Consider the following 20,313-nt stretch of genomic DNA (forward strand, 5'->3'; position numbering starts at 1 on the left):
GCTCAGCTTTTGAGGAGGAAAGAACTTGGCTAAGAAAGCCGTGACCAGCTTATCCCAAGAGTTCAGGCTATCTTTGGGTTGAGAGTCCAACCACACTCTAGCTCTGTCTCTTACAGCAAAAGGGAAAAGCATGAGCCTGTAGACTTCAGGATCTACTCCATTAGTCTTAACAGTATCACATATCTGCAAGAATTCAGTTAAGAACTGAAAAGGATCTTCAGATGGAAGTCCATGAAACTTGCAGTTCTGCTGCATCAGAGAAACTAGCTGAGGTTTCAACTCAAAGTTGTTTGCTCCAATGGCAGGAATGGAGATGCTTCTTCCATGTAAATTGGAATTAGGTGCAGTAAAGTCACCAAGCATTCTCCTTGCATTATTGTTGTTAGGTTCGGCTGCCATCTCCTTTACTTGTTCAAAATTTTCAATAAGGTTGTCTCTGGATTGTTGTAATTTAGCTTCTCTTAGTTTCCTCTTCAGAGTCCTTTCAGGTTCTGGATCAGCTTCAACAAGAATGCCTTTTTCTTTGTCCCTGCTCATAAGAAAGAGAAGAGAAAAAGAAAAGAAGAGGAATCCTCTATGTCACAGTAAAGAGGTTCCTTATTGTTAGTAGAAGAAGAAAAGGAATAGGGGTGAAGAAGAATGAAGAATCCAAACACAAAGGTGATGATAGGAGCAGAGATGTGAGATGAAGAGAAGTGTTAGTAGATGAATAAATAAAATAAAAGGAGATGAGAGAGAATTTTCGAAAATTATTTTTGAAAAAGAGTTAGTGATTTTCAAAAATAGTTTTTGAAAAAGGTTAGTAATTTTCAAAAATTTTAAAATAAAAAATTAAAATAATTAGTTAATTAAAAAGAAATTTTGAAAAAGAGGGAAGATATTTTCGAAAATTAGAGAGAGAGAGAGTTAGTTAGGTGGTTTTGAAAAAGATAAGAAACAAACAAAAAGTTAGTTAGTTAGTTGAAACAAATTTTGAAAGGATAAGAAGTTAGGAAGTTAGAAAAGATATTTTGAAATCAAATTTTTGAAAAAGATAAGATGAGAAGATATTTTTGAAAAGATATGATTGAAATTAGTTTTGAAAAAGATTTGATTTTTAAAATCACAATTAATGACTTGATTCATAAGAAATCACAAGATATGATTCTAGAACTTAAAGTTTGAATCTTTCTTAACAAGTAAGTAACAAACTTGAAATTTTTGAATCAAAACATTAATTATTATTGTTATTTTCGAAAATTTGATATAAAAATAAGAAAAAGATTTTTGAAAAATATTTTTGAAATTTTTGAAAATAACTAAGAAATTTGAAAAGGATTTGATTTTTGAAAAAGATTTTGAAAAAGATAAGATTTTCAAATTGAAAATTTGATTTGACTCATAAGTTAAAAATTTTTGAAAAAGTCAATCCAAATTTTCGAATTTGATGGGAGAAAAAGGGAAAGATATTTTTTTTTTATTTTTGAATTTTTATGATGAGAGCTAAGTCTCTCATACCAAGCTCTAGGAGCTTGTCTTAAACCATAGAGAGCTTTTGATAATTTGAAAACATGGTTAGAAAGCTCTTTCTTTTCAAAACCAGGTGGCTGCTCCACATACACTTCTATATCTATCACACCATTCAAGAATACACATTTCACATTGGTGGACGAAATTGTGATTACACTTTGATTATGTAAAATTCATTGCTCTTTCTTTCCCTGGCAATGGCGCCAAAAACATGATGCCAATACCATGGTTCACAACTTCGCACAACTAACCAGCAAGTGCACTGGGTCGTCCAAGTAATACCTTACGTGAGTAAGGGTCGAATCCCACGGAGATTGTTAGTATGAAGCAAGCTATGGTCACCTTGTAAATCTCAGTCAGGCAGATATAAAATAGTAATGGGGTTATCGAAAATAATACTAAAATAAGGATAGAAATACTTATGTAATTCATTGGTTAGAATTTCAGATAAGCGTGTAGAGATGCTTTCGTTCCTCTGAACCTCTGCTTTCCTGCTATCTTCATCCAATCAATCTTACTCCTTTCTATGGCTAGCTTTATGTAAGGATGTCACCGGTGCCAATGGCTACTTTCGATCTCTCTCTGTGAAAATGGTCCGATGCGCTGTCACTGCATGGCTAATCATCTGGAGGTTCTCGATCATACTGGAATAGGATTTACTATCCTTTTGCGTCTGTCACTACGCCCAGCACTCGCGAGTTTGAAGCTCGTCACAGTCATTCAATCCTAGAATCCTACTCGGAATACCACGGACAAGGTTTAGACTTTCCGGATTCTCATGAATGCCGCCATCAATCTAGCTTATACCACGAAGATCCCAATATCTCGGACTCGGTCCCCTGTATTGGTAATCTAAGAGATATTCGTTCAATCGAAGGTAGAACGGGAGTGGTTGCCACTTGCCAGGCACGCGTTCATAGGGAATGATGATGATTGTCACGTTCATCACATTCAGGTTGAAGTGCGAATGAATATCTTAGAAGTGGAATAAGTTGAATTGAATAGAAAACAGTAGTACTTTGCATTAATCTTTGAGGAACAGCAGAGCTCCACACCTTAATCTATGGAGTGTAGAAGCTCTACTGTTGAAAATACATAAGTGAAAGGTCCAGGCATGGCCGAATGGCCAGCCCCTCTGATCTAAGAACTAGGCGTCCAAATATGTCTAATACAATAGTAAAAGGTCCTATTTATAATAAACTAGCTACTAGGGTTTACAGAAGTAAGTAATTGATGCATAAATCCACTTCCGGGGCCCACTTGGTGTGTGCTTGGGCTGAGCTTGAGTGTTGCACGTGTAGAGGTCCTTCTTGGAGTTGAACGCCAGCTTTTGTGCCAGTTTGGGCGTTGAACTCCACTTTGCAGCTTGTTTCTGGCGCTGGACGCCAGAATTGGGTAGAGAACTGGCGTTGAACGCCAGTTTGAGTCATCTAAACTTGGGCAAAGTATAGACTATTATATATTTATGGAAAGCCCTGGATGTCTACTTTCCAATGCAATTGGAAGCGCGCCATGTTGAGTTCTGTAGCTCTAGAAAATCCATTTTGAGTGCAGGGAGGTCAGAATCCAACAGCATCAGCAGTCCTTCTTCAACCTCTGAATCTGATTTTTGCTCAAGTCCCTCAATTTCAGCCAGAAAATACCTGAAATCACAGAAAAATACACAAACTCATAGTAAAGTCCAGAAATGTGAATTTAGCATAAAAACTAATGAAAACATCCCTAAAAGTAACTAGATTCTACTAAAAACATACCAAAAACAATGCCAAAAAGCGTATAAATTATCCGCTCATCACACATCCATTTGATATAATTTAAAACCACAAAAAGCAGCATAAGCTAAGAGAAGTCTTATGGCTTCTATTCGGGCAATAGGAGTAAAGGATTTATCAAAGTCTATTCCTTCTTCTTGGTCATATCCTTATGCCACTAGCCTTGCTTTGTTTCTTGCAATGCTACCATCCTCTCCTAGCTTGTTTTGAAATATCCACTTGGTGCCTGTCACTTTCTTTCCATTCGGCCTTGGAACCAATATCCACACTTGGTTTTTCTCAAACTCAAGAAGCTCATCCTCCATTGCTTTTATCCAAGAAGGGTCACTAAGGGCTTTTTTAACATTCTGAGGCTCCATTTGAGAGAGAAGAGCCATGTTTGATTCTTCATTTGTCTTTCTAGTTGAAGACCGAGTCTTAACACTATAAGATACGTCCCCAATGACAAATTTCTCAGGATAATTCTTCAAGAATCTCCATTCACGAGGTCTGGTGGACTTGGAGGTAGATTCAGTCACCAAGGAATTGAGAGAACTGGTGGCTTCAGGATCTCCTTCAGATTCATGAGACAAAATGGAATTGTCTCTTAAATTTTTAGCAACTGCAGTTTCTGGTTTAGTTTGTCCAGAATTTTCTTTTTCATGATTTTGTGTTTTTTCATTGTCCATTTGGACTTGATTCCCTGCATCACATTCTTCCAAAATACTTTGCACCAAGTTAGAATCATAAAATGTAACATGTATGGACTCCTCAATTATCCTAGCATCTTGATGGTAAACTCTATATGCTTTACTAGTTGTGGAATATCCTACAAACAAACACTCATACGCCTTTGGATCAAATTTTTCCAAATTTTCTTTGTTATTAAGAACAAAACATTTGCATCCAAAGATGTGCAAGTAATCCAAGTTTGGTGGGTAACCTTTCCAAAGTTCATAAGGGGTTTTCTTCAAAAATTTCCTTATGATTGTTCTATTCAAAATGTGGCAAGCTGTGTTAACCGCTTCAGCCCAAAGGAATTTTAGAACATTGCTCTCACAAAGCATAGCTCTTGTCATTTCTTGAATGCTTCTATTTCTTCTTTCTATAACACCATTTTGTTGTGGTGTCCTTGGACAAGAGAAGTTGTGAGATATTCCAAATTCCTCACAAAAGGATTCAAATGATTGGTTTTCAAATTCAGTTCCATGGTCACTTCTTATAGAAGAGATCTTTAAATCCTTTTCATTTTGAACTTTCTTGCAAAATATTTCAAAGGCTGAAAAGGCTTTATTTTTTTGTGCAAGAAATAAAACCCAACCAAACCTAGAATAGTCATCCATAATCACTAAACCATAATGTTTACCACCTAGGCTTTGAGTTCTTGTTGGACCAAACAAATCAATATGTAGCAATTCAAGTGGCCTTTTAGTAGAGATGTCTTCCTTTGGTTTAAATGAACTTTTTGTTTATTTTTCCATTTGGAAAGCATCACAAGTGATGTCTTTGTCAAACCTTATCAAAGGAAGACCTCTTACTAACCCTTTCTTTACAAGTTTGTTTATTTGAAACATACTTACATGGCCCAATCTCTTGTGTCATAGCCACTTTTTAGATTCTTTAGAATGAAAACAAGCTACATTTTGGTCCTTTAGTTCATCAAGGGTAAGTCCATATACATTATTACAATGCTTAGCAATAAAAAGCACTTCACTGGTCTTTTCATTTACCACACAGCATTCAAGTCTTTTGAAAGTCACTAAATATCCTAGATCACAAAGTTGACTTATACTCAAAATATTGTGCCTCAAGCCATTTACCAAAAAGACATCATCAATAAAAGTAGAGTGTTCATTATGTACTTTTTCAACAGCAACTATTTTACCTTTTCCATCATCTCCAAAGGTCACAAAACCTCCATCATACTTGTTTAGTTTGATGAAGAAAGTTGACCTTCCAGTCATGTACCTTGAGCATCCACTATCCAAGTACCACATATCCCTTTTGTTCTTGGATGCTAGGCAAATCTGCATGAAAAACTTTAAGTAACCTTAGGTATCCAAATTAATTTGGATCCTTTGATGTTAATCCATCTTGGTTGCCCAAGTGCATTGAAATCACACACAACATTATAAATTTAGTTACCTACAATTCTTTTCTCAATGAAGCATTGTAGATGTGAGTGACCAAATTTTTTGCAATTTAAGCAGTGATTTTCTAATGCATATTGCTGAAATTGAGGTGGTTTATTATGCTGAAAATGATTAAAGGGCAGAAATTTTCTGGTTTTTGGAAGAGGTGCATTTCTTTTGACAAACTGATTTTTGTTATAATTGTTCCTCTTTACAAAAGTATTCCCACCAGAATTTTTGAAAACTTTTGGACTTTTTGAAGATGAGGTTTTGTTGTAAAATGGTGGTTTCTTGAAAGCAACCTCATTTTTCGAAATGTATCCCAGACCTGACCTATTTGAAGTAGGTTCGGTTCTTGGTGAAGGCTCAGTTTCACTTGTGTAAATTTCATCAAATTTCTCCTCGAGTGTGGGAACATATCCAATACCAGATTTGTTGGATGTGGATTTAGTATTTGATGAAGAAGCCACAAATTTCATAGAGGAATCACTAAAAACTGCACTTTCCTTGGTTACATAACCTAAACCAGATTTTTCAAACAATGGTCTTTGACTTGCAAGTAATTTGTCCAAGTTACTAGAACTTTGAGCAAATTTTGCTAAGTCAGCATTCAGCCTTTTAATCATATCATTTAATTTTTCATTTTCAGCAATTAGCTCTTGATAAAGATCCACAATGTGCTTTCCTTTTAATTTTTCAAGTTCAGATTTTAGAAATTTGTTTTCTTCAATAATGTCCAAAGCACATTCAGTTTTCTTCACCTTTTCTCTTAAAAAATCATTTTCATCTTTCAACACATCCTTTTCAGATTTGCATTTAGTGTACTTATCCAACAGTTTTGAGGAATTGAGTGTAAGATCATCAATTATAGCATGTAAATTATCTATGGACAAGTCATAATAATTTACCTCATCAAGATTATCATTACCAGCCATGAAGCAGATTTTATCTTCACCTTCAGAATCTTCTTCCTCATTCGAATCATTTTCAAGCTCCTCCCAAGAAGCCATGAGCACTCTCTTCTTTTCCTTCTTTCTTTTGTCCTCCTTCTTGAGTTTCAGACAGTTTAGCTTGAAGTATCCAGCCTCCTTTCAATGATGACAAGTCACCTTGCTTAAGTTCATCTTGTGTTCCTTTGAGCTTGAACCCTTGTACTTGCCCTTGTTCTTTATCATCCTTTTAAGTCTCCTAACAAAAAATATAAGCTCATCATCTGAAATACCATCACTAGACTCACTCTCTTTTGCTTCTATTTTTGACTTGAGGGCTATTCCCTTTTTCTTTGAGTCCGGATTTGTGTGTGTGGTTCCATAGGCAAGGAGTTTTTCTCTCATCTCATCATAGGTTATGGGGCTTAGGTTATTGCTCTTGGCTAGGATACTGGCAGTGATTTCCCATTCCTTTGTGAGGCTTCTAAGGAGTTTTCTCACAAGGGTTTGTTTTGAGTAGTTTGTACCCATAGCATCAAGGTTGTTGATTATGATTGAGAATCTCTCAAACACTTCATCAATGCTTTCTCCATCCTTCATATTAAACATCTCGTACTCTTTTCGCAGCATATCAATCCTCGTTTCTTTGACCTGTTTAGTGCCTTAGTGTGTAACCTAGAGTTTCTCCCAGATTTCTTTGGCTGTCTTGCATCTAGAAACCTTTCGGTACTCTTCAAAACTGATAGCACAGTGAAGAAGGTTGATTGCTTTAGCATTCAGCTCCATCTTCTTCTTATCGTCTTCATTCCACTCAGCTTCTTCTTTTGGAGTCACCACTCCATCAGCACTAGTTTTTGTTGGAATCTTGGGACCGCTCACAATAATCTTCCATATGTTGAAGTTAATAGATTGGATGAAGATCCTCATATTCTCTTTCCAGTAGGCATAGTTCTTCCCGTTGAAGAAGGGTGGCCTGTTGTTTGACTGGCCTTCAGTTAGAGTGTAGGCAACTGTGGTTGAGCCTAAGTTGTTTGTCATTGGACCTTTGCTCCAAGTGGTGAAGCTTGATTCTTGAGACCAATGCTCTTGATACCAATTGAAGCTTGTAGAAGGCTTAGAGAAGGGGGTTGAATCTATGACCTTCTTTTAACTTTAATAAATTAACCTTTTAAAACAAACTTTCAATCTGAATCTGTTTGAACTCAGTAGTGAAAAATTTATGAGACAATTTCATTTTGTCTCATGAATATCAGAAAATAGAACAGAGCAGGGAAGAGAAAAGCTGACACCATCATGTATCCTAGTTCGGTTGTCTTGTGCAATGCCACCTACGACCAGTCTCCACCACAACAGTGGTGGAATTTCCACTATAGTTAAAGTATTACATACACAAATTCCACAAGATTGACACAATCCTTTCACACTCAAGTTCTAACCTAACTTGACTTGGCTATGCTAATACCTAGCTCTTCACTCTTAGTGCTAACCCAACTAAGAAAGGGATACCTCACTGGTACAAGATACAAGACACTTAATCAACCTAAAAAAATCTGAAATAACTCTAGGCTTTTCACTCAAGTGTATCTCTCTGCCTTTTTTTCACTCTTAGACTCTTTCAATGACTCTCTCATTCAGACTTTTACCTCAAGAAATTACAGAAAGATAAACATTGAAAAGTAAATTACAATATATAAAACATGAAGGAGATTGATGCTTCAACAACCTCTTTGCTATGTGATAAACCAGATTTGCTAGCCTCTGATTTAGTTCCTCATTCTGGCGGAATGCTTCTTTGAAAGAAAACTCTGTCCAAGTAGATGAACTCTCTAAGAGAAGACTTCTCATAACATGAACTTCAAACCCCTGGTTTTCTCTCCTTGGCTTCTAAATGAACAAAAATCTTCTTTTATATCTCCTTGCATGTTACCGAGTTGCTCTTTCCTAGGTTAACCCTAGAGCAGTGTGCTTCACCAAGTCATCATATCACCTTTTTCAGTTTATCCTCAAATTAGAAATTTTAGTTCTGACCTTCTTTATTGACCGAAAGCCACAAGACAGCTAAACAAAATATTTTCAGTGGTAAACCCAGATCTTGCCCATTGAAACACTACTTGGTCCCCAAGACACACTTTTAACCGTAGATGCATAGCAGTGTAGAACAGAGATCATCTTTCCCATGTATCCCATTTTGGACTTGGCAGAGAGTTGGGAAGAGGAGAAGAAAGTAATATGCATGCTATAAGAAATGTGTTACCTTTGACCTTTGCCTTAGCTTGATTTGGTTTGATTTTGGTTTATTAGACCTCAACCTTTCTTGCTTAACCTTCTCTTTCTATCTTCTTCTGTGAATAGTTTAGGAACTAAGCTCTCTCTCACTTCTGTGATTTTTGACCAAGAGGAAAAAGTGAACGTTGCTTTTGGTGAAAGCAAATGAGAGGAAAATGCTTGCTATCGGGCTTGGATTTGATCTTTTTATTCAGCCCGTTTGAGCTTCTTTGCTGTGTTTCCCTTTGGGCTTTCTTTGGATTTTCAGCCCATCAGCCTTGTTTATTTTTCATCCACTTGGGCTGCTGCAACAATGAGTTTTGGCCTGCAATGTTTAATCATAAATAATCAACACTAATTATTTACTTTGCCCAATAAAATAATGTTTGTCATCATTAATTAATTTAGTTAATTTCTTAACTCAACATAAACAATTTTACATTATCGAGTAAAATTCAAATTCACAGCAAGGATGATGCATGTCTAGTCCTATCGCAGGTAATGAGCTCATTTGTCGGTTTCGACCCGCATCTGATCCAACTCGCAAGTCGGATAAGGCATTCCAGCAACATAACCTCTACAAGTTTATACTTCTTGCAGGCACTAATTCTCCAGTTGAAGTATGTCAAACATGACCTCTGCAAGTACTTGCAGGCGCTGATTCTCCAGCTGAAGCATGTGACCCTTTCTCCTGGAAGTCATTCCATATTTACGGGCGTTCTGGCACAATCATTCACGTACAAAGCCCATGACTTGTTAACATTTATCCTTTGATACCATAACCATATTCATTATTACCCTCTCGTGACCTCCTCATAATTACACGTGCCAATTTATCTTATCTCTTTCTTCAGTCTTTTACTTATTTATCCTTAATAGTTCAAACTATCTTCACACTGTTCTCTCACTATCCACTAAGTATGTTATGGAAAAAGAATTATAAGGTTCTTTAATTAAATCGGTGTTCTCTAAAGCTTTTAAAATTACTCTATTTACTACTCTCTAATTTATTCTTCATAATACATATAATAATATTTTTATAAAATAATATCTTTGATAAATAATAATTATAATAATAATTTACTCTAATATAAATGAGTAATTTTAAACAAATATTTAAAATAATATTTATAATACTCTTAAAACTTATTTTATAAAATCTTATTTTTAAACTTTTATTAATTACTTTCTAAACCACGAATTTTTAATATTTTATTTTTGACCTCAATATTTTATAGAATTATATTTAAACATTCACTCTTTGTTTCATATTTGTAAAAAATAACCCTGAACTTTTATAAAATATCCGTTTTACCCATGAACTTTATATATTACCCAAATTACTCGAAAAAACTTATATAATTATAATATCAAACTCAATATTTTCATAAAAATACATTTATATCCCCCAAAAATAATTTTTCATGTCTGTTTCTTCTCTTCACAAAGAACTGAAATCCTTCTTATTTTCTTTTCAAAATATACATTTAAATCTTAATCTGTTGTTGAGTTTTACGGTTACCGATTCGCCGTAACTTTTATATAATCACTTAGTCACTTATACCTCATCAAATTTTACTTAATTTTTAATAGTGTAACAGCCCAAATTTCGTCAATGCATCCCGGTTTGGGCTGCTTCTCCCCGGCCAAACCATCATCAATCACCATTTATCAAAGTTTCACAAAAATTCAACATAATCTTAAGCAAATTCAATCAATAATCAATTATAATATCAATTCACTTATCAAATATAAATTTAATCGGTAAAAATTTACCGAAATTCTACCTCCGTACAAAAACAAAACAACAGAAACTCTGTAGAAACTTTTTGACCGAGCTGCTGAAGAAGAAAACAATAAAAATCGTCTCTGTTCTCCTAGAACTCCAATTGACCAAACTCAAGGAAAAGGGGAGTTACGTCACCGTCAACTTCTACCGAACAAAAGTGACGCCAACGTATAGAGAACGAAGATACGAACACTTTTATCGAATTAGATTTTTTATTGGAGTTACGGATCAAAAGAAATTGAAGCCGGAAATTGATGGGAGATCACGGTTCATATAAGAGCACTTTCAGTCTCTCTCTTTTTTTTCGAGCTCGATTCGGTGGTGAATGAAGGAAAATAGAAGATGATTAGGAACTAATAGTAATAAATAAAAAAATGACACTAACATATAGAGAAAGAAAATATGAATATTTTTATTAGATTAAATTTTTTATTGAAATTACGGATTAAAAGAAATTAAAGCCGAAAATTGATGAGAGATCACGGTTCATATAAGAGCACTTTCGGTCTCTCTGTATTCGGTGGTGAATGAAGGAAAAAAGAAGATGATTAGGGGCTAATAGTAATGAATAAAAATTTGTGGTAATTAAGGCATTATTAGGTGTCATTGCTTATATATATATATATATATATATATATATATAAGCCACGTTTTAAATTTGTTTTCCTTTGGTTCCCTTAATGGCTTGGGCCTATTGATTGGAACTAATGATAATAATAATGATTAATGATAATTTAGTGGCTGAGTGTCAAGTTCTGGAGTTGTTGAGTTAGGAGTTCAAATTATAAATACTTTAAACGAATAATTATAAAAATTAAATATATTAAAACACAAGTAATAATATATATATATATATATAGGATTAAATATATATGAGTTATTAATATAAATGATATTAGTAACTTAAAAATAAAAGATATTTGATGAAGTATTAGCAATTCTAACTTTATCAAGAAATATCAATAATTATTTATATCAACAAATATTAGACTTGATAATAATAATAATAATAATAATATCTAGGTTCTATTATAATTATAGCATGTAAAATAAATTAATAACATAATAATAAAATTATATTATTATTTATTTTACTTCGAAACTCAGAATTTTCATCAAAATAAAACTAATTGTTAAAATAATATTTTTCAAAAAATATCGGGTTGTCATAAAAATTTGAATTGTTACATAGATTATAATACTATAATGCATTTATCCCAGTAATTTTGATTGATCAATTAAAGTTTATTGTGATATTCATTCAGTTAACAGTTATGTTAGAGGCAAGGTAGTTGATAGGAGTTCTAAACCTGCATTTGAAAACTTCCCAGGACAGAAATGCAGAAACCATGAGAGATACAAAATTGTTAAGAGAAGACATAGGTACAAAAGCAAGCAAAATGCTTCTATCCTATGACAGGTTTCCTCTATACTTTCTATCCAAAATATTCTTTATCTTTACTATCTCATTGTCTTTGTATTTATATCTTCGCAGTTGATGACATAGCTACCAAAATCAAGGCCAACTGCTCTTGTTACAAGGCCAATCTCTTCGGGTACTCTTTAGCTATTCTTCAACCTAATTTTGTTTGTACCTCTTACTTCTAATGTAATAACTTTACTAAACTTAAAAGTAACATTTGGAAATAGGGGCAGGAAGGAAATTGATACTTAGTATTGTATTTGATAGTTAGAGATTGAAACTAAAATTTTAGTTTTGCGACACAAATTTTAATCTCTTCAGTACCTCTAAAAGGTGGAGACACATAAGACTGAAATTTTTAGAGACTAAGACTGAAACTTTAATAATATTTATTTCAAAAAACACCCTCATCTACTTTTTAAATTCCATTATCTCGCTCACTCCAATTTCTCTCGCCCTCTCCATTATTCTACATTCTCTCTCTTCCATTCTGCTAAGTGCCAACTAGAGTTAAACCCCAAAGTGGTCCCTGAAATTCACGGTTTGCACCAATTTAGTCTCTGACTTACCAATTGCACCATTTATATCCTCGACTTTGTAAAAATTGCACCAAAGTCGCTCTAGCCACATCTCCGGACAAATTAATGAACGCCGGCAGTGACCTGGTACTGAGAAGCCATGCCTGCCCAACCTTCTTTCTTTCTTCTCTTCTTCTCTGAAACCCAGCTCAGCCCGCTGATTCGGTTGATTTCGTGAAAAATAGATTAAGTGAAAAATAATAGTTAAAATGAGAAATTAGGGGTGAGTAAACTTGTGAGGAAGACACTTCTATTAATGGCAAATAAGCAATACAAGAACTAATAGTGAGGAAGAGAGGTGGAGAACAAATGTTGAGACCTCCACTAATGTCACAAGAGGATGAATGAGCTTTGTTTAAAGTGGATAGGAATGGTTTACAGAGAAGAGAAGCTCTCAGAAGAGGATGAAGGTGAAGGTGAAAAAGTGAAAGTGAAGGTGAAGGTGAAAGTAAAGGATGAAAAGGGTTTCAAGGTCTGTGAAGAAGAAGATGATCAAGGTGAAAGTGGAAAGTGAGAGTGAAGGATGAAGGTGAAGGTGAAAAGTGAAGTCTGGTTGAAGGTGAGGGTGAAAGTTGAAGTATGAAAAGGGTTCTCAGAAAAGAAGCTCTGGTTGAAGGTGAAAAGTGAAGTGCTTTACAGAGGTGGCTTGAGGTCCTTTTTATAGTGTAAAACCATGATGAAGAGGACACCCCTTGGCCAATGGTTTTAGTCTAACATTTGGTTTACTGCTCTTTCCAAAATATCTTTAGGTACTCCTGTCACCTCAAGTCTTGTCAACTGAAAAGGTAGGAAGTTGATTCCCACACGTTAAACTAAAGCTCCTGACATGTGACATTAGTGAAGGGACATCTAGTTTGGTTTTCTTTCAACTAGATGACACATTTACACTCCAAATCCAACCAATCCATTTCCACCAATATAGTTCCCACTGAAGAGAAATTCAACTCCTCAAGGTGTTCTTTTGGGTTCCATCCTTTTAGCCCAATACCTTTAGGAGGAACTTAACTCTTTTTTGACCATATTTGTAGGTCATTATAAAAATTAATTATGTACAAAAAAGGTTTATATTTTTAGTACACAATCACCCGCAGACCTCCACACCAACCTTTCGTCCGTCCGTCCGTCCCTACCGCCGGCGACCACCGTCGCTAACCCTCCCTCCTCCCTTCTTCCTTTTCTTTCTTCCCTATTTCTCCATTTCTTTCCTCCTGTACGCAACACCCCTGTTCGTGGCACCACCTCTGTCTGCACCTTCCAGTTCCAGTGAAAACCACTAGCGGCGGCGAAACTCTGTGCCGCTACGACACTACCTCCGCTCCTTACGCTATCTTCTTTTTTCACTCCTCAACGCAGGTTCCATTCCATCCTCTATCTGTTTCTTTTTTTTTTCTAATTATTTTTTTTATTTCAGTGCCTTTTGATTCTGCTTTTACTGATCTTGTTAGACTTAGGATAGTTGATTATTTGTGTTTCTGGACTGAATGTGTATTGGCTGGTTGAAATTTTTGGGTTGATTGATGCTTACATTAAACTGAAATTGCTGTTTATGAATCCTGTATACAACCTGTTCGATAAATTGCCTGAAAGTTAAATCTTATGTCTGATCATCATAGGCTTCAAATTTTGTTTTCATTAGGCATTGTAACTCATATTGTGCAGTTTTCTATAAGTTTTTATGATGATTGAGATTGAATTTTGGTTATGCACTTGGTGAATGTTCTTGCTTAACACCAAATTGAACTAAAATTTTAGAATTCATTCCTTGTTTGGTGTTATATGTTAAGTGTATACAGAGTTAGCAAGTGAATTGATGATATTGCGTATCCATGTAGTTGTTGAACATAAATGATCATATACACAATCACACGAAGGTGACGATGCCATGCTAGAAATTGGGATTAAAACTAGGTATAGGGACCACATTGGGTCAAACAGTTTCAATTGCCACCTCAGCTTGCCGTTATCTACGCCAGCGTGGCTTCTCAGTACCAGGTCACTGCCGGCGTTCATTAATTTGCCCGGAGATGTGGCTAGGGACGACCTTGGTGCAATTTTTACAAAGTCGGGGATATAAATGGTGCAATTGGTAAGTCAGGGACTAAATTGGTACAAACTGTGAATCTCAGGGACCACTTTGGGGTTTAACTCGTGCCAACTATAAACTCCACTGCCACCGACGAAGTAGTCTTCTCTTTAGTTTTTCTTTTTCTTTTTTGTAATCTCTTTTTTTCTCTGGTCTTTCATTTATTTATTTGTTTTAATGAGAGTAGACGGCCGCACACTCAAAAGATAGAGAATAAGAAGCAACACAAAGAAAACCCTAAAAATTTTGGTCACTTTGATCAGCTGAAATTGGTTTAGAATTTGTGAGCACTAAAAGCTTTGGGCTATGAATACCATGGGGAATGCGAGCAAATCACCATTTCAATGCCTTGCTAATCCCATACTTCGATTGTTTTTGTGATAGAAGAAGAAATTTGATAAGGAAAAGGGAAAAGAAGGAAAAGGTATTTAAGTAATTTTATTTGTTTCAGTTTCTGACTTTTTATATTTATATTAAATTAATTAGGATATTGAGGCATAACTCAGTTCTGTATATTTTACACTAAATATAATATAAAGACTTAATTTAGTCTCTGTCTCCCCATCTCAATCTCTCTTTCAAACATAGCTAATAGGATATATGAATGCAATGGAATAAAAATAATATCATGTCTATACCTTAAACAATTCCTATTGATTAGGTTTATTTGTTTTTGGAAGTAAGAAAAAGTCAAAGTCTTTGTGGCTATGTGTAGTTTACGCCGCTATGTGGAGTATTTGGTTGGAGCGCGTTCTGTTTATTTTCAATCACAAATTTTTGGATAGTTAGACATTTGACATGAATATGATATAACTGTAAAGCCCATGATCTTTATCATGAATTTCTCTCATATTAGATCCAAAAATTTTTCTTCATTAATATCTCTTGTATTTTTATTTTTGTTGTTGTTTCTAGCTATAGTAGAGAAAAATTCTTATCTTATGTTTACATTTTAATGTTCTGCAACTGGTCCCAAAGATACTCCAATGGAACATGTGTTAGAGAAGACTTATGATGTTAAAATAGAGATGGACATGCCTAATCTTTGAAGGGTTTGGATACCTTGTTCCAAATTTTTAATTAGGTAGCTGTTTTGGCAATGAATTTAGTTATGGCATTAGTTTTTCACATGTTTCTATTTACCATGTTTTAATATGGATTTGATTAAATTCTCCTAGTATATGTAGTTCAATGTGATCGAATAGAGTCATCCCATCACTCGTAACTTTTTGTTTACTACTAGTAATACTAGCAGCAATCATAATATATTAATAAAAAAATATTTTACAATTTTTATTTGATTGGTATTTTTTTTTTGAAACAAAGAAAGCTCAACACATTGGAGTGGAGCAGCAAGAAAATAAAAAATATAACAAATTAAAAAACCAAATGGAGTAACCCCGGTCATCTCCGGCAGAGCCATCAACAACCAAAAGGATCAATACCAGACCACTCCTTGTAGCTCAAAAACATCATTCCTTGTATGTCCTCAACACCTGCTTGTCTTTGGTTGAAGATTCTATCATTTCTCTCCATCCAGATATTCTAAATCACTGCAAAGAAACCAACCAATAACAACCGCTCCTCCTTCTTTCTGTTATGTATGCCAATCCAACTCTCAAACAGTCCTTTCATGGTTCCTGGGACCACCCACGGCCTATCAAAATGTCTGAGCCAAGCGCACCATACCTGCCACGTAAACTCACATAAAAGAAACAGATGATGAACAGATTCCGTTTCCTTTTTGCACAAGGCACATAAACTATCATTCTGATGAAGCACACCTAGTCTGCTCAACCTTTCTTTAGTATTTACCCTGCCAATAAGAACGAACCAGCCAAAAAGCTCAATTCTCGAAGGTACCAACCCTCCCCAAATTGATCTAGTGAAACTGTAGCTCGTAATCTCTTCCGAGAGAGTCTCCGATTGCAACACCGGCAGAAAAGAGTTAGTAGAAAAAATACCTTTATTATCAAATTTTCACACAATATTATCCTCTCTACCAGTTGATAGTTTCACTGGACTTAACCTCTCATGAAGTTGATGAACCAATTCCAACTCCCACTGGAACAACTCCTTCCTCTAATGGAAATTCCAAATCCACTCTATTCCATCCCAGAACCCACAGTCCCCTATCATTGATCCTTGTTGGTTTGAAATAGAGAAGAGCCTTGGAAAACTTGCTTTCAAAGGACCACCTTGCACCCAATTATCTTCCCAAAATTGCATCCTTCTTCCATTCCTTACTTCCATTGCCAGGCCACTAATAAGTTTTTCTTTCACCTGTTGGTCTGCTATATTCAATTGACAGATGTCTTTCCATGGGCCCCTTTACAGGAAGAGTCTGACTAGATAGCATGACATGAGGAGTCAGACTATTACACAAACACACAACCGTCTTCCACAGCGGGCACTCCTCCTTTGAGAAACGCCACCACCATTTGAACAACAGCGTTGTGTTCCTTATTACTGCGTCTTCGACCCCCAATCCTCCAGCCTTTTTTGGAGCCTGGACCACTTCCCACTTCACTAGGGGCATACCACAGCTGCCATCCTCCTTGCACCACAAAAAACTTCTCTGAAGGGCAATCAGCTTGTTAGCGACCGCCTTCGGCATCTTGTACAGGCTAAGGTAATAAATCGGTAAGCTATTCAAGACCGATTTGATGAGAACTAGCTTACCTGATTTGTTTAAAACCTTTGCTTTCCACAAGTTGAGCTTCTCTTCCACCTTGTCTATGATCGGCTTCCAAGTCTTTACCAACCGAGGATTCGCTCCTAAAGAGATCTCGAGGTATCTAATAGGTAGCGTCGCTTGTTTACATCCTAGAAGACCACATACATGCTCCACCCACTCCTGCTCACAATTGACTGGGATCAAATTCGACTTATCAAAAATTGATGCTCAGCCCAGACATCAACTCAAAGCAGCACAGCAGTCTCTTGTAGTTCGTAATTGTTTCTGTCTCCGGAGGGCAAAACAAGATAGTATCATCTGCGAACTGGAGATGAGATAATTCAATATGATCTCTCCCGACCAGCAGTGGAGCAATGCGCCCATTTCTTGCAGCTTCCCCCAACATTCTATGCAATACATCAACCACGAGCACAAACAGCAGAGGAGAGAGTGGATCCCCTTGTCTTAATCCTCGCTCCATTTTAAACTCCTTGGAAGGTGAACCATTCACCAAGACCGACATAGAGGCTGTACTGACACACTCTTTCACCCAATTCCTCCACCTTTGTCCGAAACCCATCTTTTGAAGCACAATATCCACAAAGCTCCATCTAACTCAATCATAGGCTTTCTGAAAGTCTAGCTTTATGATTGTCGCCTTCTTTTTCCTTGTCTTGAGCCATTGAACCGTCTCACACGCAATGAGGGCGCCATCATGTATCTTCCTATCCTTAACAAACGCACTCTGTGTCTCTCCTACCAAATCCGGCATTACTGTTCTTATTCTCCGCACTAAGACCTTGGAGATCACCTTATACACACACCCCACCATACTAATCGATCGGAAGTCCTTGATCTCTTTAGCACCCACAAACTTCGGAGCTAACATCACCCACGTGACATTTGCATCGTTTGGTAACTTAGCACTTTGGAAGAAATCCATCACCACTGCAGTGAACTCCTGACCAATATCCTCCCAGCATCGTTTGATGAAGTTCATATTGTACCCATCACTACCCGGGGCTTTAGATGATTTGCAGTCCCAAACTGCCTCCCTAATTTCCTCCACAAATGGCATCACCTCCAAAGCTACATCCTCTGCTCCATTAATCTGTCTTACCAACCCATTCCGAAAGCCAATCTTCGGAACAAATTCCTGCCGATACAGGTCCTTATAAAATCCTCTAATTGAAACCTTTATTCTTGTTTGATTCCGCACTAACCGTCCATGAATCACTAGAGCATCAATCCTGTTATTCCGTCTTCTAGCCGAGGCAATGTTATGGAAGTATCTAGTATTTTTATCCATGTACTTACTATGCTGAGACCTCAACATCTGCTTCCAGTGTAACTCCTTTTTCACATACCACTTCTGGCAATAGCTCACCAGCGCCTTCCTTCTAGCCTCTGTTGTACCATCATAGATTCCTTCACTAACCATATTATCCAGTTTCTTAATCTCCTCCTCAAGCACCTTCAGTCTCTTGTCCATACCCCGAAGTTGTTCTTGTGCCATAGTCGTAGAGGACCCGTCAAAGCCTTCAACTTACTAGTGAACTGTGCAGCTCCCAAAATTCTCCATTCATTTTTAACCATGCTCAGGAAACCCTCATGCGTAAACCAGGAATCTAGACTTCTGAAAGGGCAGGGGCCATCACCCACTCTCTTATCCTTCACAATCAACGGACAGTGGTCTGACAGCCCTCTAGGCCCACCTTTTAGTCAAACATCAGGAAATTCCTCAACCCACTCTATATTAACCAAAACCTATCAATCCGACTGCAAGATCGACCCCTGAACCACGTGAACTTCCTATCATTCAGAGGCATGTCCACCAACTGCATATCATGTACCCAATTTCTAAACTCTTCTGCTGACACCGGTAAACTACTAGCTCCTGTACGCTCTTCGATATGAAGAATCTCATTGAAGTCCCCGAAGAAGCAGAAAGGCACCTGACATAGACCCGCAATATAACTCAACTCCTCCCATACAACCCGTTTGTCCTCCCTCTCATGCGCCCCATACACCAAACAAAAAGCACAATTAAAATTGTTCTTCATCAGCACTTCTTCAATGCACAACCATCTCTCCCCTTTATAATAGTTGTTGGCTTTGAACATCGCCTCATCCCAAATTAGCAACAAACCCCCCGAGGTCCCTGCTGACTCCACATACTCCCATCCTACAGAACTGTAACCCCAGATTCTCGCAACATCAAATTTCGTAAAAACCTGCCTCTTAGTTTCGACCAAACCTAACATGTTCAGCTTATAACAGTTCTTCAAAGATTTTATCATACTCAATTTGCCATCCCCCCCCTCAACTCCCGAATATTCCAACAGCTAAAAATCATTTAACAATATTTTTACTCACCTTATTGAGATTCTTAGGCCGACTTCTTCTTGCCTTTTCTTTTTGTTTTGCCATCTTTCTCTTCACCGCTAATTCTTCATTTTGCTCTTGCAAAATCGCCATAATATCCACCTCTTCATCATATAACACAGCACCCGACTCTACTGCCAAAGCCCATGTTTCCTCATTTTCTTTCATCTGATCTTGCATCGTAGTTCTGCCTTCAACTGCCCCTGCCAGGTCTCTGTCGCTGCCTCGTACTCCGCGTTATCCACCACCCTGGTCTCCCCATTAGACATAGCTTGTCCCTCTGTGGTCCGTGCAACCGGTTCCTCATACACCTGAACCGGGTTCGAAGAAAGGTTGTCATAAGTGGGATAGGCCTCTCCATCTCCGTCTGGTTCCATTAGCGCCCCTGTCCTCTCCACCAACCACGACGCCGTCTCCCCTCCTTCGTCAGCGTCGCCACTCCCTGGGTCACAGCCACCTGCTTCAGTCATGGAGTCAAGTGTATCAGCCGCCCAATGCCCTGGTTCGCGCGCCTCATCTCTCCCCGTAGCATCAGCGTTCAAGTCGCGCGCACCTGGGCGGCTTCACATGGCGTGCGGACATGGCCCCTTCACCTGCTGTGTGCCCTTCCCCTCATACATACTGAACCGTTCTCCTGTAGCCCGACCTGGTTCTGCACCCAACCCAGCCAGCCTCCCCCCCTTGGATACTTTATCAGACCTAGAGTCCATTAACCATACAGTAGAAGCCCAATCATCCTCCGCCAAAATCCTCTTTTGCTTCAGCCCCCCTGCGTTCCTTTTGTTATTTGGG

The 20,313-nt window shown here is 37.1% G+C and overlaps 1 protein-coding gene across 1 annotated transcript; it reads right to left on the reverse strand.

Moving 5' to 3' along the window:
* Nucleotides 1-16,722: 16,722 nt before the first annotated feature.
* On the reverse strand, nucleotides 16,723-17,716 carry LOC148554113 (uncharacterized). Its single transcript, XM_088494995.1, has 2 exons — nucleotides 17,498-17,716; nucleotides 16,723-17,316 (listed from the first exon to the last, which is right to left on the reverse strand). The coding sequence occupies exons 1-2, from the start codon at nucleotides 17,714-17,716 to the stop codon at nucleotides 16,723-16,725; spliced, it is 813 nt and encodes a 270-aa protein (XP_088351121.1).
* Nucleotides 17,717-20,313: the final 2,597 nt, after the last annotated feature.

This window comes from Arachis ipaensis, chromosome B7 (genome assembly GCF_059453495.1).
Source record: "Arachis ipaensis isolate K30076 ecotype BB chromosome B7, ASM5945349v1, whole genome shotgun sequence".
NCBI lineage: Eukaryota > Viridiplantae > Streptophyta > Magnoliopsida > Fabales > Fabaceae > Arachis > Arachis ipaensis.

What these genes read in the sequence shown, in the direction of transcription:
- LOC148554113 (XM_088494995.1), bottom strand. Translation starts at nt 17,716, where the DNA reads ATGGGTTTCGGACAAAGGTGGAGGAATTGGGTGAAAGAGTGTGTCAGT. An exon ending in GGCGCATTGCTCCACTGCTG is followed by an intron (nt 17,317 to 17,497) that starts GTCGGGAGAGAT and finishes AATTGTGAGCAG; the next exon opens with GAGTGGGTGGAGCATGTATG.